Genomic DNA, 27,116 nt, shown 5'->3' with positions numbered 1-27,116 from the left:
CTTCAGATACATAATATAAATAAAATTGTGCACAAATAATAAAACGAGCAATTTGCTGCCACTGGACGAGAAGTACTCACCCGCACTCGATGACGGCTTATCATGAGGTTTCTGAGGACAGTGACGCTGTCGCTGCGAGGAGACGGTACACGAAGAGGTGGAAATGGAGGCACTACTTGCTGCTGTTGGTAACCCAATCTTTCTCGCTTGCCAAACCCCCTTGGCAGGGACATGGACCGCTGGAACTGTTTCAACATTGGATCTTCTTCCGGTGCCATCATTTCTTCTGGGAACCGCTTGTCCTGAGGATCCTCTTCCAATACACAACCCAGTTGCTGTTTCTGAAACAGCAAAATCACCTTAGCAACATATTGTACAATGTTACTAAGACAAGTGTAATCAATCCTTTTTTTTTTACTGATAATCAAGATTGATAATTAACAAGATCTCCAAAGACGAGACTAGCTCACTATTATTCCAAAATAAATTAACCTAACCTAACCTCAACTAAACCAGGCTGAAATAAACATTCTCAAACTTTCAATAATTACTCAATTTTCAACATTTTTAAGCCATAAAATTCCTCAAATTACAAAGTTTGTAAAAGTTTTAAAATTTCTAAACATTGAAAATTTTTTAAACTTCAACACTTGTAAAATTACAAAATCCATAATTAAAAATTTCAGTTTTAAAAATTCATATTTAAACCATCCAAAGCCAAAAGTAAACAAACCTAACCCAATCTTAACATTCAGGAATACTTGGCTGATTATCACTTACATAAATAGAAGTTACGATTAAAATAGTAGCCACGGTAAATATTCAAAGTACGTATAACAACAGTTACTGTAAACAAAAAATTCAGACTTCCACAGTTCCCACTCTGACCACCAGACAGCAGCACTTCAATATCCACCCATCAATCTGTTATCGAAGACATTAAAAAGCACAAAACCTGAGATTGTGCCAAATGGCACAACCTCCATACTAAATTTCATCGCAATCTGTCTAGCGGTTCTTGTGTAGAATCAACTGGACAGACACAAACAGCTCGTAATGCATTCACCTTTTATGAACACGCAGAGAACTCACAATAAAAAAAATATATCTGCTTTGCTGTTTTTATAAAAGTACTTCCAAAAAGTGCCTAATGTTAGCATCACTAGTACATTTTGCCACCTAACATCATTACCGAGAAGATTAAACACGCGAAGACGCAAACATAAAATTGGCTTCCACACCTAGTACAGTTCATGTAAAAAATAAAATCACACAGTATCAATTTCAGGCAATCTCACCTCTACTGGGTACTGGGGGATCCCGATGTCACCACCTTCTGCAACGGTGACTCGCTTACCGCCAGCTGTACCATTGGCAACAGGAATGCCTATATTGCCACTCCTGTCGCGATCTCGTTGTCTTCTTTCCGATTCTCGCTTCACAATGCGAACAGTTTTGATTTCCTGCTGCTTCTCGCGTGGTATAATACCTGAAAAGACGATGTCCCACTAACAGCTGAAAGGCATACGTAGCTAGTAGGTTAGAGAAACTCTTACTCAACGCATTTGTTGACAGTCTTCTTAGAGGGTATGTACGTTCACACGGGCACAGCACTAGGTGCACTCAGACTGTGCAACCTCGTAAATGAATATGACTACTCCACAAGTGTCGACATTTTCTCAACGCCGCCGTAATATCACTACTAGCTAATCCGCAAGTTAAAATCCAGCCTCCAGCCCCAGAGTACACACATTTAAGTACCCTATTTCAGTATAATAAATAAATATTTATACTGGTTATACTTTTCTCCTGTTTCTATCACCCTATATCCATGCGCTACCACAGGTTTAACGAAGAGATGAACATAATTAGGACAAAATACGTGAGGCTGATCAAACAGTTGAAGAGATTTATATTACACACAAGAAGAGACATGATTATAAATATACAGCGTGAAGTCGGTGGAGATGCTGGGAACAGTGTTTTGAGTTTAGCGCAAGCATTCAATTAGATAAATACAACTTTAGAGATGCCTTTCTACAATATAGAAAATCACATTGAAATGCATAAGGCACGATTCCACCAAATATACGAAAGGGAGATGAAAGACGTCAACATTTTTACATACAAGTAAGCTTTTAAATGTCCACAAGATAATGCATTTACGTGGGAGGAAATGAAATACTGCACCTGTCAAAATTCTGACGACTGCATGGATACCGGCTAAAGTAAACACGACGGATGTAAGTGAATTCTAAAGGGCAATCTTCGACTGACTGACACAAATTTTTCCATCACAAACAGCAAAAGCATTTTGAAAGTATCTTTCCATTTTTGTATTCTTCAGCATATTTCCTCCTCTCTGCATCATCAATTTTTTTTTTTTTTTTTTGAAAATGTCTCAGCCTAATTCGAACCGTGCTCCTGATTAACGTGACTTCATTTTGTGCAATGGAACACTTTATTAACGGGGAACGAGAATTAAAATCTTGCTTATTTTTGTCGAGACAAAGCGTAAAATATGTGACCCCGCTCCCTGCCACGAGTTTCATCACCTTTCTAGGAGAGCAACACTAGAAATTACTAAATCTGGACGTAAGTGAAAGAACTATAAAAGGCTTTGCTTACCGACGCTCTTAGCTTCAACTGTTTCGCTCCGTATGGGAAACAATTAGATACTGACTGACAATCACTTGAACAACTCTTGCTTCGTGATCTAGACGGAACAATTAAGACTATCTGACCTACAAAATCCATTAGCTCAGTGTCTTCTTCCACAGCTGTCTAAATTAATACCTCGGTGCTTAACTAGTTAATTTGCAACCTCTAATGATTCTGACCTCCACAGAAACTGCGTGTGCTCCACTACAAACACGCCATACTTCTGTAGAAACGCAGCAAAATATTTATAGGTGAAGGAATTCATTCCAGTGAAAGGAAGGAACAATATTGTGAAGACGCATCCTAATGCATCCACAGCTATTCATTCTGCCATAAAATCAGCATCATCACGGCGTAATATTCGTTATTCTCGTGAGATTTAAGGTTATCTTCGGAGTGAGTATGAAGACAAAAGGCTTCTAGGATAATGTGCCATGTAGGATCGAAGACGGTGACCATCCTGACAAAGGAGGCTTTGACGTAATAGTTGCCTCAGTAGGATTTGAGGTTTTTAGAGCACTGAGTACAAAGATGGCTGTCTTCTGGGTTGTAGGACCATACAGTATCATAGAGCGATGGTAAACTTCAAGCAGACTACATGGCGCTAAACCCAGACGACGTCCATCTTCGACTAGTTGCCTCATGCACATAAAGACTTGAGAGAAGTACGGAAAAGTGACACATTTAAATGAATGTTAAACAGCGGAAGTTCCAGGAGAGCCTTTAGCAGAAGACGTTTCTGGTGACCAATCGGTGTCATGCGTAGACAAGTGACAGTGAAGTGGGGGATGAAAGTGGAGCGTCAGATGCTGGAAATAACGACGCAACGGACAAAGCAGAATTCCGAGGTACACGTTTCTGTAAGCGACTCAGAAAACGAGACTGACGCGGATTAGTGGGGAAATCTACCAAATTTCATACAATTACTCACAATAATTTCTAAGATATTTTACGTTTATTTCTACGCACGTGAAAATACGTTCATGCATGAAAAAAGAAGGCAGGCACGGGGCATTAAATCCCCAATGGGATACATGGCAGTGAATGCGTTAATAATACACAACTGGAATGGTTACTTTGTGCACTGTTGAGGATAACCTAACTTCAATAGATTTCAACTCGGTAATCCACGATTAAATTAAAATTATAAGAAAAGAAGTTCTCATATTATACTGGGTGAGCACAAAAGAACATTATTACACTTTCAAAATGGCAGAAATAATAAATGTGGCACACTCAGAACTTCACACCTACACCAGTTGAGTTTCGTACACATTTCAGAGACTCGATATGTGCTCCATGAGCCACAGGGCAGATGTCAAAATGATAATTCAACTCGTCCCAAACTTCATGCTGGGTGCCCCCTAGTGATGGAAATTATGGCAGTTGTGGTTCACCGCCTCAATTCTGGCAAAGATCGCGAATCGACAATCGGCTGGGTGGTTCCTTGTGAAGTTGTGCGCGAAACGCATGTTGCACAGATGTTACAGACCCTTTCTTCGCTAACTACAGAACACCAACTCCTGTTGAGGGGTAGCCATTTTCAAAACTTAGTGGCATCCAGCAGTGTCTTGTAACAACAACAATCACCCACGTCATTTTAAACATAATTGAGAGTTTCTCAATCTACTGGTATGGGTGTGAAGTTCCGAGGATGCTGAATTTAAGTTCTGTATAACTTTGAAAATGCAAAGTTCATTTGTGCTCATGCTGTATACAGCTCAAATTATAACTCTGTTGCCATTTCTTCCCATCCGTAACAGTGTCAGGTGGACATAACAGATTCACGGTCACCTACGTAATTAAACGCATCAATACACGTGGATCGAGCCCGTACAGAACACAATTTTGAAATTCTACGCATATATTTAGGTTTGTTAACAAATGTTTAGCATACCATAAAACCTCTTCATGCGATCGTCCGCCTCGCTGATGTCCATCTGCGTGCAGTACGGCTGTCCAATCCCACCATTCATCAAGTCTGCCTCCAATGGCGGCGGGGGAGGTGGGGGTGGATAGTCTGGGGGCAGTTCTGGGAGCGGAGGGGGGACAAGATCTTCGCTGTCCGCAACAGAACCTCTGTAGATGTTCTGGTCAGCTGTATCGTGAACACAGAGGTACAGAAACCGCATAACACGCGTCATACTTGACACGGCGGAATTTTTGTACGATTATTCTCTTCTCAAAGCTTGTTTCTTATGGTTGATTCAGACCAATGACATGACATGGCACTTTAACATGCTGGCAGTGACATGACAATTTTACTGCTAGTAGACATCACCGTGCAAGAATCAGACAATGACAAGGCACAGCCTATTTGTGACTGGCAGCTTCTCCAGTGAATGCACGAGAGATAATTACTGTTTGTACGTCAAAAATTACAAATCTTCGAGGTTATTCATGACAAATTTAACGAAGATGGCAGATATAACTAATTAAGTTACTCTCAAAAATAAAATGCTACTAATAATGGGTCCTAATGGTTAGTAATGACATTCTGAAAAACATTTAAAATTGCACAAAATAATAAATAAAATGTGGTCTGAGTGGGACTCAGCAAAATGTCTATCTGCGCACAAGTACATAACGGTAACTCGCTGAATGTCACTGCTAAATTATTAACTTAAAACTATCTAAATGTAACATTAAAAACAAAACATTTATAAAATTAGGAAAATAGTTTTTTATGACTTGTATCAAGAAATTTCTTGTTCATTTTTTGATATTACAATTTAAACATGCATTTTGTTAGCGCAATATATTTTGCTTGTTTGTAAAAGTGCTTCGTATAAATAAATGTTCCTGCGCAAATTCAAGCAAATAACACAAATAATATTTTCTCTCTCCAACCAATTCCTGCTTGATAATATTTCTATTTGTTCATACAGAGAATACTGTCAAATACAAATAACCTTCTCATTGCAAGCTAAAACAGGAGTTGAATGTTTGTGTTATGGGAACAGACGTAAACCCCATAATACAATCTGCGAACTAACATTTTTCAACTACAGGTTAATGGTTGAATGGAATGTTAGTGCAGTGCATGACCAGCTGGACTTCGTGTAGCCCAAAATGCACGGCTGACAGAGGTTAGGTTCATTTACCGCAGCAAGTTCACATTTGTGTCGGTCACAGACACAGCTAAGAGCTCAGTGTCTGCCGTGCACATGCTTCGCGCAGAAAATCAGATTCCATGCACACATTTAACGACAGAACTCTGTCATTATGATACAAAAATAAAATATATTTATTTCAGTTCCTAAAACTTCCAAATGTTTCATTAACTTCCCGTAAAAGCACGCGACGTTTTCGGCTGTTGAAAACCGAGTTAACGCGAATAATTAATCGTACGAAAAAGGCGTTTCTTTAATTAAAGTAAATGAGCGTAACATAACATGATGTATGACTTTGGCTTTTGGGGGATGAGCCATGTTGAATGTTATCCAGCATCTCAGCAAACACTGCAGCTGCAATCTTCATGATGAATATGTGTTTGTTGGGAGGGCAAGTAAGTAGCCTGTGAGTGGGCAGCTCCCAAGGACTTCCTCAGCCGTATGAACTCCAGGCACATGAATATAATGTTTTCCAGAAAATTGGAAAGGGAGCGCCAAATACACTTTCTGGATGCCCTGGTCAACCAACGCCCAGAAAACTCATTGGGTACACTGTCTACAGAATAGCCAACACATCACACCATCCATCCAGGCTCACAAGACGTCCATCACTGCCATCTTGGCAGGCAGCAAGAACTATCTGTGTTGAGACCTGCCAGGCCTCCAAACTACAACATGCAGAGATTGTTCTCCGAGCCAATGGCTGCCCCCTGCAGGACGTCAACAGAACATACAAATCCAGACCAGCCAAGAAATGTACCAAGGGGGGAGAGGGGAAGAAAGAAAAAGAAACACCTTGTACCACTCATCAAATTAAAAAAAGTTACTAAAGACATACGACAGCCATGCCAAACACAAAGCACTCGACAAAATGGCACCAAGATTCAAATCCAACAAAGACAGACAGCTTCAGACTCAAAAATTCGGATATTCATAGGGTCCACCGTTCCCCTGCTCTTGTGGTACGGCAAACATTGGCCAAGACAGGCCGTCACATCTTCACCGGGATCTCGGAACATGTCAGACTCTCGAGACCGGAGCAGCAGCTCAACGCAGCACTGACTACACTAAACAGAAGCTACACCTACTGCACCAGCGTAATCAGGGAAGCAACTGAAATAACCAAAAATCCCTACAACTTCAACTATGACGTTGGTTACAGATTAAGCAAAGTGTGGCTTCGCCACCAACGCAAGCCACCACCTCTGACCCCAAACAGCGACTGAACAAACTCCATCTCTTATCCTCCCCGTGCGACTACTAAACAATTTTATGACATCTCCTTTCCATTTCACAGGGTCACCAAAAACTTCTTTTACGCCTCTTCTCCGCCATCTGGTTCTGGAAAGGCCCACTCTCCCAGATCCATCATATCCCACTCACTGTCTACTGCCTGTCCTATATAAGGCTTCCAAAAAATGCCCAACCAACACATATTCGCCATGAAGATGGCAGCTGCAATGTTCACCAAAACACTGCATAAGTTCAAAAATTCAATGTGGCCCATCCCTAAAAGCCAAAGTTAGAGAATGCAGTTCAGCCACAAAAACAGAAACTGAAGAAGAAAAAGTGACTCAATTTCAAAGGTACAGCGGAAAATAAAACCAAATTAAAATTTTTAGGAGACACAAATTATATCCAGTCAATTTTCCGCTGTTAATTTTACCACCAAAACACCAAACACATATTCTAAGTCATTGTAGTTTCTTGTACGTCACATTTGATGACGATGATGATGGTAATGCATGCACAATTCAGACTTCTGCCTCCTTGATGAAATAGCGGAATTCACTTTTGAAGTAGGAGCAACCACAAGACAGATTAATCAACTCATAATAATAATGAAATGTTGGAAAGAAATGTGGCGGCACAATCAGAAATTCTTGATTTTGTAACACAAGTATAAATATTTTCTTGGTATCGCGGTTTCGCCAGGGCCCCCCCCCCCCCCAAGACTCTTGATAATTACTATGAACAGGCACTTCCTCAGCGCAATCTGGCCATCGTCAGGTTCAAATGCGAGTTCCGACAAAATAAAACACCTGAACAGCGCGCGTTTGAAGAAGTGACTGCACATAATGATGATCAAGAATCGACGTTAAGACGCTGGGATGCTACGCCACCCCCTCGACTGCCTGGTTCAAATATTCAAATTTCCATTCTTCATACCACAGGCGTCAGAAAACAGGATATTTAACGGACGCTTCTCACAAACGGAAATAAAGGGACGTTTCACGTATTTTACATAAACTTTGTCTAAAAATTTATATTTCTTGTAATCAGTGGAATCGAAACTGGGAGCATGCCTCTCGATCCTTATTTTATGTATCTAACATATCCTCTGGTATCTGCTATTATTATGGGATCTGGATATTTACCTATTCTCATGGAATTTGCGTCAGTGTTGACATATAAAGGGGCTTGGGAAGAGCCGTCAGCAGCTGGTTGAATCTTGATGCCGGGTGGTGACGTCTGATGTTGTGGACTAGCTGGTGAATCTAGGCCGTGGTCTAGCGACACCAGTGAATCGAGATCCGTCTCCAGCCAAGTGCTGTGGTGACGCTTTCTGCCAGGTATAGGACCTGCACCTAAACATAATTAAATCACACACCAAATTCTCCAATAGACTGAAACAAGACTCACGGATTACAACAGCCACAATCTTACTGCATATACATTCTAACCAACTTTGTCTTCACAAAATATATAAAAAACACTAAATAATTACAAAATTTAAAATAAATGCCACAAAATTTCTAAGGCAAGTGCAATACATCTACTCTGCAAATGAATAAATAATGTTTCGCAAGTATAAAAGTACATCTACGAGGGTCGCTCATTAAGTAATGCCCCACATTTTTTTCCTCAGAACATATTTATTCAAGATGGCTCAAATTTAGTGACAATATAAATCAATGTTTCCTTTACACATACTATTTTTTCACATAGTCCCCATCAACTTGTACGGTTTTACGCCAGCGTGGAACAAGTGCATGCATGCCTTGCCGGTACCAGCTCTTGTCCTGTGCACGTAGCCATGTCCTCACTGCTTGAATCACGCTCTCGTCATCTTCAAATCTTGTTCCGCGGATAGCATCTTTAAGTGGCCCAAAGAGATGGAAGTCGGAGGGTGCCAGATCTGGACTGTAGGGTGGATGGGGTAGCACCGACCAACCCAATTTGGTGATTTCTTCCCGGGTTCTCAGACTTGTGTGAGGGCGTGCATTGTCGTGCAGGAGCAAAATTTCTGCTGGATGCTTGTGAGGCCGAACTCGTCGAAAACGCTTCTTGAGGGTTTTCAGGGTCCTGATGTACGCGTCTGAATTGATGGTCGCACCTCTTGGCATCACATCCACAAGAATGACCCCATCACTGTCCCAAAAGACAGTCATCATGACTTTTCCGGCGGAGGGAGTTGTCTTGAATTTCTTCTTTCTCGGTGATTGAGGATGATGCCACTCCATTGACTGCCTTTTTGTCTCTGGCTCAAAGTGGTGTATCCAGGTTTCGTCACCTGTAATGATCCGGGACAGAAAGACCTCTCCCTCAGCATCAAAACGCTCCAACAATTCAGAAGAAATCGTTTTCCTTTGAATCCTGTGGTCTGCTGTGAGACTTCGTGGAACCCATCTTGCGCACACCTTCGAATATGCGAGAGCCTGGATAATTGCAATCACACTTCCATTGCTGACTGAAAGCTGATGGTCCAATTGTCGAGTTGTGATGCGCCGATCCTCACGAATAATGGCATCCGCGCGGTTCAACATGTCTGGAGTGGTGGCTGTGGCAGGACGCCCAGAGCTCGGTTTCTTCACTTCCTGAAGCTTTAACTCTCTTAGCCCAGCGACCAACGGTGCTCCTATCGACTGCACAGCTTCCATACACAGCACACAAACGTTTATGAATGTTCACCACCGTTTCTTTTTCAGCAACAAGGAATTCAATTACAGCTCGTTGCTTGTAACGAGAGTCGTTCACAGACGCCATTTTAACAGTTCACTACAGCTCCGCTATCGGCTGGAATCATTTGAAACTCCGTACACGAACGCGGGAAACATCAAATCTCAAGCATGTAAAAGTGCACTTTTCTATCTTCATTATTGGCTGAGAAAAAAAATGTGGGGCATTACTTAATGAGCGACCCTCGTACATGTCAATACTGCGTAAGGATACTAGGTGACAGCGCATACCTGCAACTCCTGTGGGGCCAGGGCGAATCTGCTGAACCAAGCTGTGGGACTTCTCAGTGAGGTGTTGCACCTGGATGCTCAGCTCCTGGCGCTGTCGCTGGAGATCCCCTACGAGCTGCTGCACTCGACGCAATTCTGCCTCGAGAGCCGCCGTCGCGCCCACCGAAGCCGAGTCGGGAACCAGACTCGCGGCGGATCTCTGCTGGGGCTGCTGAGAGCCCCGTCGTGAAGCCTGTAGTTTCTGGCGCAGAACTACCAGCTCCTGCTCCAACCTCGCATTCTCCGCAACCGTCTCTTCCAGTTTCTACAGTCAATTAATACGTGAACTTTGAACTCTGCGACTTCACGACTGAACGCACGACTTACCAGAATAGAACGTCAATTATCTTTCCAAGAAACGAAACATGAGAAGGTGTTTCTAATCTAGGGTTGAACTGCACTGTTGCAGATCCATCGCTGCTTTCAACTAATATATATATATATATATATATATATATATAAATTACAATAAAATTTCACCAAATGTAATGACCTAATGTTTAGCATCACTGCTGCAAATCTGGGACGTCTTGGGTTTAAAGAATTCAGCCTGGAGACCAGTCATCGCATCTTAAAAACTTTCACAGTTCAAGCCATAAACTTTAACACCAACGCATAAGCAGCCATCCTGAGAATCGGCTTGAATTGAAACATCAAATCAGTGCAAATTACACAAGCCAAGTACCTTTTAATACGGTTCATTTGATACACAAACAGACGCGTTTCGGTCCTCACAGGACCGTCATCGTGTTGATGCTTTACATTTGCTTCAAAATATAAACCCACGTCATAGTCACCATAAGATTCTGATTAAAACAACCTTGTTCATCAACACCTTATAAAGCCAATATTTACGAACAACTTAAAACAAAAATATTATGGTTAAAATACATAGAAAAACACAGCCCTTTAAAAACCATGAATGCCAACAGTTAAAACCATTTTGGGGGGGGGAGAGCGAGGACTGGGAAGAAGACTGATACGGCTAGAAAATATTGCACTGAATTACATTGAAGCAGCTGTAGACATGGTCCGCTGTACTCTCCTGTGTTAGAAGGGTTCAAATGCCAGGTCGTAATCCCATGCAGTAAATCAGACCCAATCATAACAGAGAATGACTCAAGGGAAAATATTAGTTTTGTATCCCTTAAAGTTCAGTGATTCGTAGGGTAGGTATTACATTTATTCAAACATTTTGTTTTTTTGTGATACGCTAAGCTAAAAAACTGGTGAGCAACTACAAATTTCTTCCGCAAACGGCGAACTTCAGTTACTTCACCTTGGAGTTGTGAGCTAGGAGTAATCTGATGCGGCTGAGCTCCTTCTCAAGGAGGCGCTGCTGCTTGCGGTATCTCTCGATCTCGGCGGGGTTGGTCCGACTCCCTTGCAGTTTGTGCCTCAAACCACCCAGCGCCTTCTCCAACAGTTCCTGAGCAACAACCAGCGAGTGACAGTCTGGCAATGAAATCTTAAAAAAAAAAAATAACACTTCCATTTTTACAAAAAGCTTCACTTATTTCTCTGGCTACCCACGTAGGCGCTCAGGAGGAGAGTCAGTACCGATCTTACTCATTCTCAACCTCGGTACTAGACAGGTAAGTGTCAAAATGTAGTCCAGGCCGCGCTTTACTCCCGGGGAAAGGGCCCCAAGTACAGGAAGCTAGGTTCGCCCCACAGCCAGTCTAGGGGCTAAAACAAAATCCTCTGCCCCCGTCGGGGATCGAACCCCGACAGCCTAATATACACAATACGTGACTATCTGTTCTAACTACAGACGAGAAAGTACGGCAACATTATTGTAAGGAGATCGCGGGGAGCGATGGAAGGACGTAACAACACAAACAATACGACTACACCAGATATTTTGAGTGTACTCGAAAAACAAAGCTCTGCTTGGTGAGTAGAATGTGATAATGCCAAGACCAGAGAGCATGAAGCTGCTTACCTTGTCCTGTTGTAGACTCTGTAGCGTGCCAGATTCCTCTTGCAGGAGGCGATCAAGTCGATACAGCTCCTGAACTTTGGCCTGGGGAACAGAAGTGCAGATATTCTAAAATCCCAGAACTTGCCTGGAGGGACTTGGGAAAACCACGAAAACCTCAGAGTGCACGGCCGGTCTAAAGGCCAGGATTCATTGCTGGGACCTCCGAAACGCAAAGCGGGAGTGCTAATCGGCAAGTCCGTTCGCTTCCCGAGATGTCAAGATAAGAAACAGTCGATAATTCGCTTACGAATGATTCCAAGCGTTGACGTTCCGATCAATTTTTTTCGACATTTCTGGAATTCTACACGAGGAAGAAACAATATCATACAGAATCGATGCTTATGACAGAACATGCAAACTGATCCAAATTTTACGGATTTGGGCCAACAAAAAACTATTATTCCACCGCAGTAAAACAACGCAGGGTCCTACTTAACAGCTGAAAAAGGCAAAATTGCAGTGGACAAGAGCCAAAGTCACAAAACTGGATTATTTCATTATAAACCAGTTTCTTAATCTTTCCTTAAGTACGAAGATGGCCATCTCCTGAGGTCCTTGCCGAGCACCCTGATGAAGGCAGCAAGGCCCTCTGAAACACTGGTAAATGTCTACCAGACTACGTGGTGCTACAACCCAGGAGACAGCCTCCTCCGTACTCACCACCGCGAGAATCTCAAATCCTACCCATCAAAGTACGTTCATTTGTTATTAAATTTCTATTAACTTTTAATAAATGTGAGTGTTTCACTTAAACTGCCTACACGAGGAGTTAATGAATGCCCCATCGCTCGTAACGCGTTTCTTTCATATTTGGCATTTCCCGAACTTGCCTGCAGCTGTCCACGATCAGGGCTCACTCTGTCCCAGTCTCGTCTCTCCTCGGCCAACAATCTCTGCTCCTGCACTCTCTGGTTGAACACCAGCCTTTCCCGAACGCTGTGAACATCACCGGGGCCTGCCGCTCCAGGGTGCAGTGGCACGCCAGAACCACGGTACAGAGACCCCAGCTTTACCATGTTGTCCACCAGGTTCACGAGCGGCTTGCCTTTCTCATACTGAAAGTTTATTGAACACGCCGACCAATAAAAAAATTACCTATTTTAAGAATAGAAGTTGAAGGAAAAGCTTGGTGAAAAAGTGTAACTGCGGCAAGTTTCTTTGTCTTACATAAAATATATTTTTAATCTCACCTGAGGATGGAACCTGCACATCCCTCATTTCATGTGTTACTGAATGGCACAGTTGATTGGTAAGCTCGTCTGCTTTGTACTCGGGAGGTTAGTTTAGGTTCAAATTCTGTCCCAGAGACCGTCTATCCTCACCGAGATTTTCTGCTGTATTACTCAGTCGCTGTAGGAAAATGCTACTTCCTTTTATGTCTTTTTCAATTCATTACTCACTTTCACCCTCTCATTGACTTGAAAGCGTCGTTAAATAAACTATATAAAAAAAATGAAGATCCGTCTGTCGACAATCCTGTCCTTCCATTTCGGAACATATTTTATATATTATTACTGTTCATAACTGTTTGTAACAACTTTTGTGCGCACTCACCATTAACAGAGCATCTGGTATAAAAATTGCTATTCGACGATAAAGTTTATTTGATTTCCTTTCATAACCTAACGCAAAAACTGAAATACAAATGTCAGCTACATAGGAAGCACCTAACTACAGAATGGTTCACAATAAAGTAGTCATATTTATATGTAATAAAGTTTGCGTCTGTAATTAACTTTTTAAAAAACATTTACGAGTCATCGATTAAAACTTTCCGCTCCACCGACGCTGTTACCTGTTTCTCTAGGTCAAGGAGGTGTCTCTTAAGCTCGTCCAGTTTCTGCAAGTGTTCCAGTCTCTTGGGTATTTCCAGTTCTGCGAGACGAGCCTGAAATAGTTTTACACAGAGAATATTTCAGATCCTTTCTAACGTCACGGTACAATCTAGTGCTGGGATTAAACAGTTTCCAGCTTCAGCGTGAAGGGTGTTTCAGCCTCTAATATAACACCCAATCTACTCTAAAATAAACAATGAGCATGTCTCTGATATACAATCAATATTAACCCACTGGAGTCTAGCGTCGTAGATCTGTAGCATATGGCCAGAGGTCGCTTCTCCGTCCGCTACTCGCTTCGTCCACAGAGCCATTTAAAGGATGTGCCAATCTTTTAAAACTATTGTGAAATTTGCAAGACACACACAACAATAAAATCCCTTTTTAACCCTTTCACTGAAGAATTTGAGTTATTAATCGCAGATTTCTCTCATAAATAATCATCTTTTTTTTTTGTAACAACTGCAGACATATCTGACAACAGCATTCGTCATACCAAAAAAAGTCTGCCCCCAGTTTTATCGCAAGTTTGCGGAACTCGTGAACAAATTAAACAGTGAGAGGATTACGTTAAACAAATGATGAATATCCTGTTCTGGTGCTGAATCTATTTGATTCACTTAAGGGTTAGGAAAGATGTGTTAGTGCTGGAATGAATTACGCTGGACGTCATCGCAGGAACGTGTCTTGGAACCTATGATATACGAAGCATTCAATTGAGGATGAAACCTCACGACACCAAGAGAAAGTCAATCTTTGAGCAGCTCGTGCGTAGGCAGGTATCACATGGGGCCACGTTTCAAGCCTTTTCGTTGTAATGAAGTCTGTAATTCTGTCATCCTCTTACAGTATTAAGTTACAAAGTTTTGTGCAGTAAGCCGAGATTGATACAGTAGACGCTGGTATGTACGGGACTCAAGTTTCATTTCCAACTGAACACAATGTATAAATCAAAAGTATGCCTGTTCTGTAACCAATATCACATTAATTTAAGTAATGATTTATTACTGGGCCAATTCATGACACTGTATCAACTGCATAGGTTACGTAGTATCAAAATTTCTTTGTAATTGTGCAATGTAAAAAGCTTCTATTTTCCTTTAAGAATCTCAAGAAAATATAAGAACTTGCAGCAATGAATGAATTTTTTGATTCGGTATACGCTTTCATGGCGCTCACAAGATGCGAGCTGACCATTAATATAAAATATTCAGTTAAACATCTGCAGATACATAGAGACTCTTGGGTTTATTAAGAAATCTGAGCAAAGCCGTCGCTCGGCAACCATTTCGCCCAACGAAGACTTGGCATTTTCAATTTCTGGGTCGTACTGAAAGATGTCTCATCACCAGTTACAGTTTTCATAAAGGATCAGTTTCTTGCAACATTACTGCTTAAAGATCTAAACAAATTTCCTTCTGGTTAAACGGTTGAATCATGCGATACGATCCAAGGGGTGCGAATTTGTGATTTTTCCCAGTTGATGCAAAAAATCACTGGCTCAATTATTTGTCAGTAGAAACCAGACTCCTCCCTCTTGCCATTTATCTGTAGCTTTTATTCAATTTTACTAAAATTCTGTTAAATCTGCAACGTTAGAACGAAGCGCGTACGATCCCTTTACTTTATAGTTTAATGATTGTATGATTTTGCGTGTCACTGAACACGAGCCTTAATGCAAGTACGTTAAATGAACTTAATAAATTATACAAACATTTCTGACTCTGGTACTAGGTCACTCCCACCACCGCAATAACTGACGAGTACCTACACATGTAACGGTAATCAATGCGTGGCGGAGACGGCTTCTTCCAAGACTTTCGGTCTTTCTTGTCAGTGGAGTGAAGAATGGTATAATACAACATGCCTGATACAGTCTACATGTGTTTTATAAAAAATACAGTCTACACGTATTTCATAAAAATACAGTCTACATGTATTTCATAAAAAATACAGTCTATATGTATTTTATAAAAAATACAGTCTACGTGTATTTCATAAAAATTACAGTCTACATGTATTTCATAAAAATTAGTCTACATGTATTTTATAAAAATAGTCTATATGTATTTTATAAAAATACAGTCTACATGTATTTTATAAAAATACAGTCTACATGTGTTTTATAAAAAATACAGTCTACACGTATTTCATAAAAATACAGTCTACATGTATTTCATAAAAAATACAGTCTATATGTATTTTATAAAAAATACAGTCTACGTGTATTTCATAAAAATTACAGTCTACATGTATTTCATAAAAATTAGTCTACATGTATTTTATAAAAATAGTCTATATGTATTTTATAAAAATACAGTCTACATGTATTTTATAAAAATACAGTCTACATGTGTTTTATAAAAATACAGTCTACATGTATTTTATAAAAATAGTCTACATGTATTTTATAAAAATAGTCTACATGTATTTTATAAAAATAGTCTACATGTATTTTATAAAAAAACACAGTCTACATGTATTTTATAAAAAAATAGTCTATATGTATTTTATAAAAATAGTCTACATGTATTTTATAAAAAATACAGTCTACATGTATTTTATAAAAATAGTCTACATGCATTTTATAAAAATACAGTCTACATGTATTTTATAAAAATACAGTCTACATGTATTTTATAAAAAATACAGTCTACATGTATTTTATAAAAAAATACAGTCTATATGTATTTTATAAAAAATACAGTCTACGTGTATTTTATAAAAAATACAGTCTACGTGTATTTTATAAAAATAGTCTACATGTATTTTATAAAAATACAGTCTACATGTATTTTATAAAAATAGTCTACATGTATTTTATAAAAATACAGTCTACATGTATTTTATAAAAACAGTCTACATGTATTTTATAAAAAAAATACAGTCTACATGTGTTTTATAAAAACAGTCTACATGTATTTTATATAAAAAATTCAGCAATTACACATACAGAAACTAACCATTACAGTTATATACAAATGCTGATAACACAGAAAGTAATTATCCGTATGCATCGGAGCATAATTACCAAACGCTTGTCACTAAAACCAAACCAACTTTCCAGCCAGTGCTAAGAGACGACTGAAAGCTTGAACCAGGAGTGAAGGTTTCACACACACGTTGGCCAGAGTGGCCTGCAATGGACGAATAACCAATGTGACTGATGGAGGGGAAACAAAACTATCCACAGGAAAAAGTACACTAAATGTTCCCATCTGAAATCATTCCATTATCCACACGAATCCGGCTGTTACTAATTCATTTGCATAAAGCCTCCTCAAGTTATTGGCTAAGCGAGCAATTACTTGCTCTCTCAAACACCCGAAAATAATTCCGTACTTGCACAAAGGCCTCACTGCATTCATCACCAGGAAAGCCTTAAAACGTTTATAATTTATTTACAAGTTTCAAAATAAAATAAGTAAGACATGAAGTTCTCATAAGAGCAGTGTCGTAGAAGTTTATCAGCGTTTCAGAGGTGCGCGGTGCCTCCGTCATCATGATTCATCACCCTGATGATGGAGGCAGCAAGCGTCTCTGAAACAATGGTAAATTTCTAATCCTAAATAATATCCTCAGTACATACAGTGTCATGAAGTGGTCGATAAATATCTTACATTTTTACATTAAGGAACACGTAAATATCAAAACATCTTCTACAAGACAAATCCACAAACAATAAAATGCTACTTCATCACAATCAAACTACGTGTCGTGATATGCAACAGAACATACGGAGAACGCAGATTCTGTTCATGAACATTGGGTCTGCTTTCCCACTTTTTACATAAATATTAATATGCACAAACTCACACAGAAGCTACTGGTCTGTTTAAAGAACCTGGAAATGTAATTAAAGTTGTATGAGACAGGAACAATTACTACAAGAACGCAATAAGCAGGAAGACAAGTTCATCGCCAGAGCACAAAGGACATTTTCTCAGCAGCAATAGAGGAAAAGAGGAGTTGTCCTCTTGAACCAGAAGGCTGCTACACACCCTGAAAGTCTACTAAGGTATTTTGCAATTTTGAAAATTTTTCTCCCCGATATTTTCAACATAATAATTTTATATACAAAGGGCATGAAAACTGGCATTTAAACCTAGTCAGCTAAGAAATCTAAAATTAAGTATATGAGAAACAAGGTCATGATGCCTCCATCTGCTCATAAATGTCCCAAACTGCTGTAAACGAAGGAAATGCTTGAAGAAGTTTTAGTTTCAGGTGAGACAAAACCAGCCAGTCAAGACTATAAAAGCTTTCAAAGGGATGCGCCATGATTAGTATTTAAAGAGATCTAAGAAGACTTTTTTTCTGTTAAATACACATTAATTCCAAAATGCTTCAGAAAAATATTACACAATGTAGCTCAAATACACATTTCATCAAAATATATCCAACAGAATATTTAATTTCTACTCCTGACGATGGCGACAGCTTGTAAATCAAAAATTTTGGTAAACACTAACCAGACTAGACGGTATCGTAAACCGAAATATGACGATCCACACTTTCGTCACAATAAAAAAAAATTACACTTCACATCCGCCATAAAAGATCAAGACGTAAAAAGTGTAACTAATTCTCCTTTGCAATGATGAAACATTTGTTTGATACACGTGGATTACGTACAAGTTGTTACTACCATCGCAGGTCACAAGCACAATGTACTAGCAGCCACCACCTGAACCACCCCTGTCAACAAGACAAACCTGGGCCTCAATTTCAACGTGACACGTCTCCATGGCTTTACACACTCCTGCACTCTGGCGTCTCAGCTGGATCAGCAACAGAACGAGCTCCTCATGGGTTCTGCCCAAGAGCTCCCCTGCCGAGACATTCATACCCCACGGTCCGCTGCCACCACCACCGCCCCGGTTCTGTTTTTAATATTACATTACAGTTTCCTCTTGATGGGTAGTGACAGACACACATGAGCTATGCACGATAAATTACTTGTTCCTAAACAAGACAAAACACTCACAAAACAAAACGATATTCCATTGTCCCATTACATTCTCATAGATTCGAGAATCATCTCATGGCTGCCAATGTGAAAGGATATTTCAGCCCATATTTATCAACGTCTAGAATGAGACTGTCACCAAACAGGTGGTTGGCGACGGTTGGTAGTTCTGAGCGACTAAACTACGGTCCGCAGATGACGAGAAAAACCGTGCTGTGGGAAGTCGTTTCTGGTGCGGTGCGGGGGGAATGTTTACCGCCTGGTGGACTAGAGGGCTGCTATTGGTGGGAAGTGTGATAAGTCAGAGTTTTACTCTACTACACAGACTGAAAACATCAAGCAGTTAAGAGTAGCCTGTAGTGAGTGTACCTCTAATGTGTTCTGTTGGTGTTGCGATAATATTCTAGATTAAATCGCTGTGCCACTGTGAGGTAATCTTAAAGCTGTGCCCATTAGAACACATGAAAGCCTGTCGCCTGTTGTTCGTTCAGTGGTTGTGGAACGAATGCTTTTAGGATCGGTCGTCACTCGTCGCGAAATCTTGCGCATGCGCGTATATCGAATTCCTAGCAGGGATTTTCTCCTGATCTGCGGACGGATACAACTGGAGGTTCTTTGAACGTCTTCCTTACTCGCTACTAATCTCTCTTTTAAATGTGAAAGACGTTCCTTCGATGTGTACCAATATTTTGCTCTGCACACCATGAAATGATCATGATGAAGAAATTACACGCTGGTCGTAGTTCAGCCGGTTAAATGACTAACCCGACCGAGTGGTCTTCTGGAAACGGACACTGCTAATACTAAAGCCAGCATTCGAACGTGATTTTGAGGAAATCCTTCACAACTATTTCATTAAAATAAATTTTAATACTATTATAAACCCCTTCCTTGGTCATCCAAGTTGTTGGTTTACAAGAGATTTCCCCACAAAAGTTCCGCGCCCTTTGTGATGTTCTCAATACATCACACGCACCAAATAAAACAATTCTTCTCTATTTAGAGATTGTTTCTTCATTAAACTGAAAATCAAATCCAAACTTTGTCAAACTCGCGTCGAAGTGACTTCAATGCCAAGTTTCGTGAACTTAATTCTATCTCACTCACCCTCTTCCCCTGTCTCTCGATGGGGTCGGACGGCTCCACGTTTCCTCCGTCCTGTGGGCTGCTGGGTAAAGCGGGGTGGTTCACACCACCCGACGGAGGACTCGCCTTCTTGGCCTGACCGTTCGGTGCGCCGTCCTCCTGCACCCTCTCCTCTGTTGTCAGGGTGATGATGGGAGGCGATATATCTTTAATCTGCTGCTGTAGTGCCCTGGGCGGCAGTGAATCCCGCCCAATCACAGAACCAGACCCCGAGGCTAAAACACGCAGATTTTTTATTTATTTAGTGTTCTGTGTGACGACAGGTCCATATGAACAGGATCCTTCCATCCTTTTCTCGGACTGGGACCTGTTCATATACGTTCTTGGCAGATGATCCAGAAGTGGTTTGCCATTGCCTTCTTCTGTGTGTGAATGGAGTAATTGTTGGGATGCCACGGAGGAAAACTCCGTGTTGCCTAGACCACGGCCTTGCCCAACACAAGTTATAAATTCGAACCCGAGACCCCAGGATTAGGATTACAAGTAACCCGAGTAAAGGCTGTCAGTATAAAGACGGACAATCGAACCTAAAACCTCTCGACCTCATCGTGCAACTGGGATCGAGCTCTGAAAATTCTTGAACTCTGTTATCTTGATGTTACAACCATAACCTCGTCGACGGATGACCTTGGATTCAGGCACCTGCCTCCGTCACCTTCAGTTCAACCTCCACTTTCTCGTAAGTATCAAATGTCAGCCTACATCCGCGCTCATTTGGGACTAAAACAGTTTTTTTTAATGTTTACTTTTTCCATAAAGTTTCAAACCGGTTTATTTCGACTGTTGTTAATCCGTCTAATGAACTCACATTCAATACATCTCATACCCCCGATTATTTTACGAACTGAAAAAATTTTAAAGCGAAATTTACCCTCGGCTAAAAAGTTGCCAATGTTTGTAACGCACGTTTAATATAATTGTTAAAAAAAATTATAAATTCTGTGCCAAGGTTCAGTTCCGTCGACTTTAACGGGCCACACAACGTAACTCTGAAGCCATTATTACAAACCTCACCGAACAACAACGATCAACGTGACAGAACGAATGAATAATGACGGGACTAGTTTGAAAATACTTCAGTTGTATTACAAAGACGTAAAGTTTTCGTTTGGGCAATGAACATTGCCGTCGTAATTTTGTGGTAACAATGGAAATACTGTTTTTCCTAAGTTTGTAGCGCAAAACACACAAGGAAATAGCTCTCATAGCATTTAGTATCCTTTTTTAATTGTTGCCTGATACAAAAAACACCTGTGGCGCCATCTGTTGATCCATATTTGACATTTTCCTTGCCAACGTCTTGCTTTGAGCCAGCGATCCATTGTCAGGATTCAGCAAATAAAAACGTGGCACAATTGTTGGTACTTCAATCCACAACACTAAGATGGATAAACAGTGAACATTTTGCGATAGTGTCTTAACTTCCGTCGGGTAAATTTTAATTTGACAGATGAACTGTACGTAAGGTTAATTGGTTATTGTGACAGCAGAGGCGCTGTTAAATGAGTTCGTACGCCATTGGAGAGTATTCTTACTGGCGAAATCCTCGAAATTGGGCCACTGCTATAATTGATTCCCACGATCTAAGTACAAAACAGCACTTCTAAGTTCCGAAGAACGTATCATTAATCACGTACGATCATTATCAGGGGGGAGAATAGTCTGCTTCGAAGTCGTGGGATAACAGTCAAATATTGATTTACGTATAAGAGCCACAGAGCTTGGTTAGTGGTTCTCGGCTTTGTATGCTAGTGACGCCTGTGGACGCTCGTAAAAACTCGACAATACAGGAAGAATGGGAAAATACAAAACTGGGCCTCAGGTATCCCTCTTGTGCTGTACAAACAAACAAGACAATGGAGAATGTTGTAATTCTTTACGATGACTCAATTCGTAGCCTCGAAACTTTCATGTTCTTAATTAAGAGACTTCTTTCGAACAAAAGTTACACACATAGTTCGCGAAAAAAACAAAACACGTGACCAATGCACTACTGTTATTTTTAGAGGTTAGTTTTATACTGAGTCAGATCAGACACAGTAACTTCATAACCGCTGAACTGATTTCGGTCAAGATTTATCTGCCCCGCCAGTTTTATGTTATTCGTGACAGATCAGACGTACCAGAATCTCTACGCAGCGTCGCGTAATTTTAAGGTGGGAAAAGTATTTCATGTCGTAATGTTGGCACACCTTTGGCAACATGGTTCCTGTGCGCAGTGGAGGGGATAACTAGCCCAGTGTTGTGGGAACTGACTGATCGTCCAATGACCGTGTGACAACCGGATTACTGATTACCATTTACGTGTCTTAAAGCGTTTTGATGGCAAGGGTTGGGATCCCACGTAATTGTTACCACCGTTCACTGCGGGGAAAAGAAGTCTGCTACGTGTCTGTTTATCGTCTTCGTTCCACTCCTTAAAACGTGGCCTGCTTTGATCTGTGACTGATACGTGAGCTGGAAACACCGCGTTCCTTTCGAAGGTGCGGAAAGTCGCGAGGAGATGTGAGTAGCATTTAAAGAGGGCGCTTCGTATTTAAACCGAGTTATTTATTACCAACCAATTTACATTTCTCTGTCATTACGCGTCAGCAAACTGCACTGGATTCGACTGACGGGCTATGTTCCGGTAACTTTTTCCTTCGCGATTATAATCTGTGATTTTAATATCTACGTCACAAACGTATCGCTTATTTAGTTCTACAATACAAACCAACCAACCAAAATGCCAACAAAAGGCGGGAGTTCTGCGCAGGCGCAAAAGACATCGTCCCTTGCTGGGTTAATCCATTCCTGCGTACAGAATAATAACCAAAATGGCGTACAAGAAGTCGCGTTATGCTAATTAAAATGCGTGTAAGCGAACAGAAAGGCCTTTGCTTAACCGTAACCTTATTTTATGCAACTCCGCAACACAAAAGGTCACCATGAACACGTCACAAAACCGGTCTGCAACGATTTGGAACACTAGAATCAAATTAAATGACGATAAAGATAGAAATACGGACAGGAAATGATCCGTCAGGCGTCTACTGCAGTCTAGCGCATCTCAGATATTTTCGCCCTGAAGATGACCGCTGGTCCAGCAGCCGAAACACTTAGAACTTTTAGGGATTCATAAATTCAGACACACGCAGACGCCGGCTAGATGTTGTTTGCAGAGGAATAAACTTTACTGACGGGTTCCGTCGTGCGTTTTATGGCCTATGACGTCACACGCGTATTGACCGACGCTGGAAGTGTTAAAAAGAGTGTTTGGTTTTAATTACGGGTTGCATAACTCCGTGCGAGCAGTCTCAAGGCGAAATGACACACGGCAAAGACTGTCCAAAATGTATCCACTGTCGAGGAGGTTTCCTGTGGCTGTGAATAAAACGAAACCAGTTGATGCGATGCCCGCGCAGACGTAACATACCGAGAGGCCACTATTTTTTCGGCGCCAATGTATTTGTAATATCAGTTGGGAATAGTAACGCGACAACCAGTCTCCTGAAGACGGCAACAGAGACATTGGCATTGGCAACGTCCAGCAAGATAGAAGTAAGCCACAAGCCGAGAGAAATTTGAAACGAGTTCCAAGACTTCGGCCAATGGAATCCGCAAATACGGCGAGGTGGGTAACCTCAAGGCAAACTTTCGCGTTACGCGTTCAGTCCCGGAGGAGCGTCCAACTCAGCCTGAGCGGTCAGAACGAAACTCAAAGCGTTGAAGGAGTTCAACAGGAGACAACTCTCGCGCGAAAATAAAGCATCCGGTTCTGTACTGGGCTTCAGAAAAATAGTTTTTGAGCGTAAAATATGCAACGACTGGCTATCGACCTCTGGTTAGTGTCTGTCAGCGCCGGGTCGTGTTCACATTAGTGTCTCGGTGGGATTTCAGAAACTAGTGTCCTCTCTCTACGATCGCCAAACAGCCAATGACCAGTCGGGGACAGCCTCAAGTCTTAGGGTCTACTCCCCCCGGGCAAGATTCCAACGACAATTAATTTCAAATAGTCATGAATCTGTCCGTCAGTTTGCGATAAGCCGGAACTAACACACAATCGAGAATGTTCAATGTGTCCGGTCCAAACGCACGACCTCGTTCGGACAACGGCCCTGGCGTGCCTTTCATCGTGAATGTGTGGCCGTGAGCCAGGACATTTTAAAATCGCTCACGTTGCAGCAGAACCGAGAAGCTTGAAAAATACGGGGGCGGAGGGTAACTTCCCGAAGCCGAGGCTCGTCTAAATAATTATATTTATGAATTCAGTCCGTACCGCGAAGAAAACACAACGCCTCACCATTACAAAGATCAACTGGTTAACGCTGTTTAAGGAAATAATATAATTTATTCTGATAATTAATTAACCATTTGGAGCAGAGACTCGTTCAAATAATATTTAATAATTCAGTCCGTACCGCGAAGAAAACACAACGCCTCACCATTACAAAGATCAACTGGTTAACGCTGTTTAAGGAAATAATATAATTTATTCTGATAATTAATTAACCATTTGGAGCAGAGACTCGTTCAAATAATATTTAATAATTCAGTCCGTACCGCGAAGAAAACACAACGCCTCACCATTACAAAGATCAAGTGGTTAACGCTGTTTAAGGAAATAATCGCTGTTTGCACTGAGATACGCAAATATTGCAAAATAAAGAGTTAATGAATGACGAAGCGCGCGGTACACATAATTACCAGAGAGCTGTAAATGGTTGAAGGCGGAAGGTACGAGAGCGAACACAAAGCAAGGCCATAAATAAGGAACGGTCGGACTCGGAGTCCTTCATTTACTGATAACAAATCTCAAGCTCTTTAATCCGAACTACAAGAGCCGAGGGTTACAGGACATAAGAGGCGATCGATCAACATTTCTTGTTTCATTTAACGACGTCGCACGAGAGGATGAAAGTGAATAATAAATTGTGAAAGGATGTGGAAGGCGTGCCTGGAGGGACTGAGGAAACCCATGAAAAACATGACAGCCGGTCTCTGGGCTTGAACCCGGGACCTCCCGACCACGACGTTCGGCCCCAAAACATAAATTTACGGTTGCAAAAGCCAAGATTTCAGGAAAAGTTGAGACGGCCACAAAATCACTTTCCATTCTAATCCCTACCTCCGGATGCAGACGAATTCTCGCCCGGAGTTTAGCCTCTAATAAAATAAACGTTTTACGTCAGAGGACCTGAAGCTCATCAAATCTTATCGGAGGTTGACCTACGATTAAACGATAAAAAGTCTCCGAAACGTCGGCATTTCTGTTATCTACTTCTTGTTCGTGCAATCTTGCTTTTGAAACACGAGAACAAATTTGCTGAGACCCTGTGCCCAAGCCCCACATGTAAGTTCGCTAAATTAGCACTGACCTATTCTGATGTCTGGGGTATAAAGAAATGTTTGTTAAACCCGCAACAAACCTTCCTCCGAGTATATAAAAAGGAAATATTACCAAAAATGTATTACTTTTGCCCAAGACTGTACGTAAAATAAAACGTACTATTAAGCTCGAGAATAAAGATCACAGAATACGTAATTTTACTGACGCACTCGGCCCAGAGTCATCGATGAGACGGGTCTCATCCTTCATCAGACGCCCGCTGTGTTTACACAGGACCTATGCAGCTCCTTACTGATCCGCGACGCTTGTGACTACATCGATTCTCGTTCAATACGCGTTACAGTGGACAGACAAAAATAAAAATTAATTAAATAAACTGCAGAGGGAAATATCACGGGCTGTCCAACGCACTGCTGCTAACCACGAGGCGTTGCGACAGAGCGCGAGATGAATATGAAAGGATCGGAAAGGAACAAGCACTGGAGCCAGCTGAATCCGGTCCACACCCTCACACATTCCATTTAATAATCCAATATTCCACAATGTACTCCGAGGAGACGCTGATTCGTGGCTTGCCCACACAAATACTGTCCAGCCCTGGACGTACCAAGACTCTTGGAATCAGCCAGAGCAGATTTTCTCCCCCACCTGACATAGGAAGCGAAACGAAGTCCCGAAACACTGTGGGAGCGACGATACAAAACACGGCAAAGCACCAAACTGGAGAACCCCGTCGCTTCGCGGGCACAGTCCCGACCGCAAGAAGCCAGCGTTATGAGCCTCCGAAACCCTGGCTAGTTTTGTGGTCGGCAAACCACACCCCACCCCCGCGCTATTCCTCTGATGTAATGACACTTGACCGCGGGGTTCCGATGCGAAACCGGCCGCAACGTTTATCGATGTCAGCCGCGGTTTGCCGGAGGACACCAACCGGGTTACTCCGGAGGCTTCGCAGAACGGGGTTACGCCTTTTATGAAGCGAGCAGAACAGGATATTTTCCACGTTTCTGCCTGACGAAACGTCGACATGGGAGTTGACCACAGACGAAGTTATTACGAGAATTACATCTCGTCTCTGACAGCGCCGCGGAACACGACGATAAAAATACTTTTAATATCACTAATTGGGACATCAGACAAGAGAACAAACGCCAATTCAAATCCAAACACAAAGAATGGGACTCGCCTTTAATCTTCATTCGGAATTTGCCTCTAACTCAGTCTTTGTATCCGAGGCTTTCAAACGAATGAAAATAAAAACTGTAGGATGAACACGTAAACAAATATCATACTCCAAAGAGTACGTATAGCATTCAGGTGAAATTTTAGGTTCTCAGGGACGCAAATATAAAAATTATTGTGTTCTGGGATGCTGATCCACGCAGCCTCACATACTGGACCAAAATTAAATTCGCCAGACGATCTTCAAAGCATCATAATTACAATAATAAAAATAATTCAATAAATTAGGCCTATCACAGACGATACTATTATCATCATTATCCCATCTATTCACCATTTTACAGGGAATCAACTTCGAAGTACCCGAGACAAACCTTGCCCCTGAGGTACATAGCACAGCAGCTATTTCCGAAATACATTTTGTTTTTAATAAATGTTACATGTATTAAATAGTTTTATTGTGAGGGATGACTAAATATTTTACGACAGCGTCTTTCGAATGACGTATGAAAATACTAAAATGGCGGTTTTCTGAAGTTCCCTGATGTCGTGTTCGCCCGGGATTTTGGCCAAATATTTTCTGAGCGACGTGGAGACATTTCCATTTGCTCCTGTAATTATCGGGATTACTTTTGATTTCACTTTCCACATTCGCTGGCTTTCAATAT

At 41.3% G+C, this 27,116-nt stretch overlaps 1 protein-coding gene across 17 annotated transcripts in view; it reads right to left on the bottom strand.

Moving 5' to 3' along the window:
* kmr (pleckstrin homology domain-containing family A member kramer) overlaps positions 1 to 27,116 on the bottom strand; it is a 144,131-nt gene that overhangs the window by 18,604 nt on the left and 98,411 nt on the right. For 15 of the 17 annotated variants that reach the window (XM_087360747.1, XM_087360749.1, XM_087360742.1 and 12 more), the window contains 11 exons: positions 19,899 to 20,152; positions 18,538 to 18,705; positions 13,783 to 13,875; positions 12,818 to 13,042; positions 11,949 to 12,029; positions 11,283 to 11,432; positions 9,965 to 10,268; positions 8,153 to 8,362; positions 4,559 to 4,759; positions 1,299 to 1,489; positions 81 to 341 (listed from right to left, as the gene is read on the bottom strand). In XM_087360747.1, coding sequence (XP_087216873.1) covers positions 81 to 341; positions 1,299 to 1,489; positions 4,559 to 4,759; positions 8,153 to 8,362; positions 9,965 to 10,268; positions 11,283 to 11,432; positions 11,949 to 12,029; positions 12,818 to 13,042; positions 13,783 to 13,875; positions 18,538 to 18,705; positions 19,899 to 20,152 — 2,138 coding nt within the window. The remainder of the gene's footprint in view (positions 1 to 80; positions 342 to 1,298; positions 1,490 to 4,558; positions 4,760 to 8,152; positions 8,363 to 9,964; positions 10,269 to 11,282; positions 11,433 to 11,948; positions 12,030 to 12,817; positions 13,043 to 13,782; positions 13,876 to 18,537; positions 18,706 to 19,898; positions 20,153 to 27,116) is intronic. The other 2 variants (XM_087360741.1, XM_087360739.1) reach the window with 2 other exon arrangements.

The sequence above is a fragment of the Zootermopsis nevadensis genome, unplaced genomic scaffold, assembly GCF_977971745.1.
Source record: "Zootermopsis nevadensis isolate Lab colony 2312 unplaced genomic scaffold, Znev_1.0 Znev_ptg000046l, whole genome shotgun sequence".
In the NCBI taxonomy this organism is placed as follows: domain Eukaryota; kingdom Metazoa; phylum Arthropoda; class Insecta; order Blattodea; family Termopsidae; genus Zootermopsis; species Zootermopsis nevadensis.
This window is presented reverse-complemented; position numbering and strand designations above follow the sequence as displayed.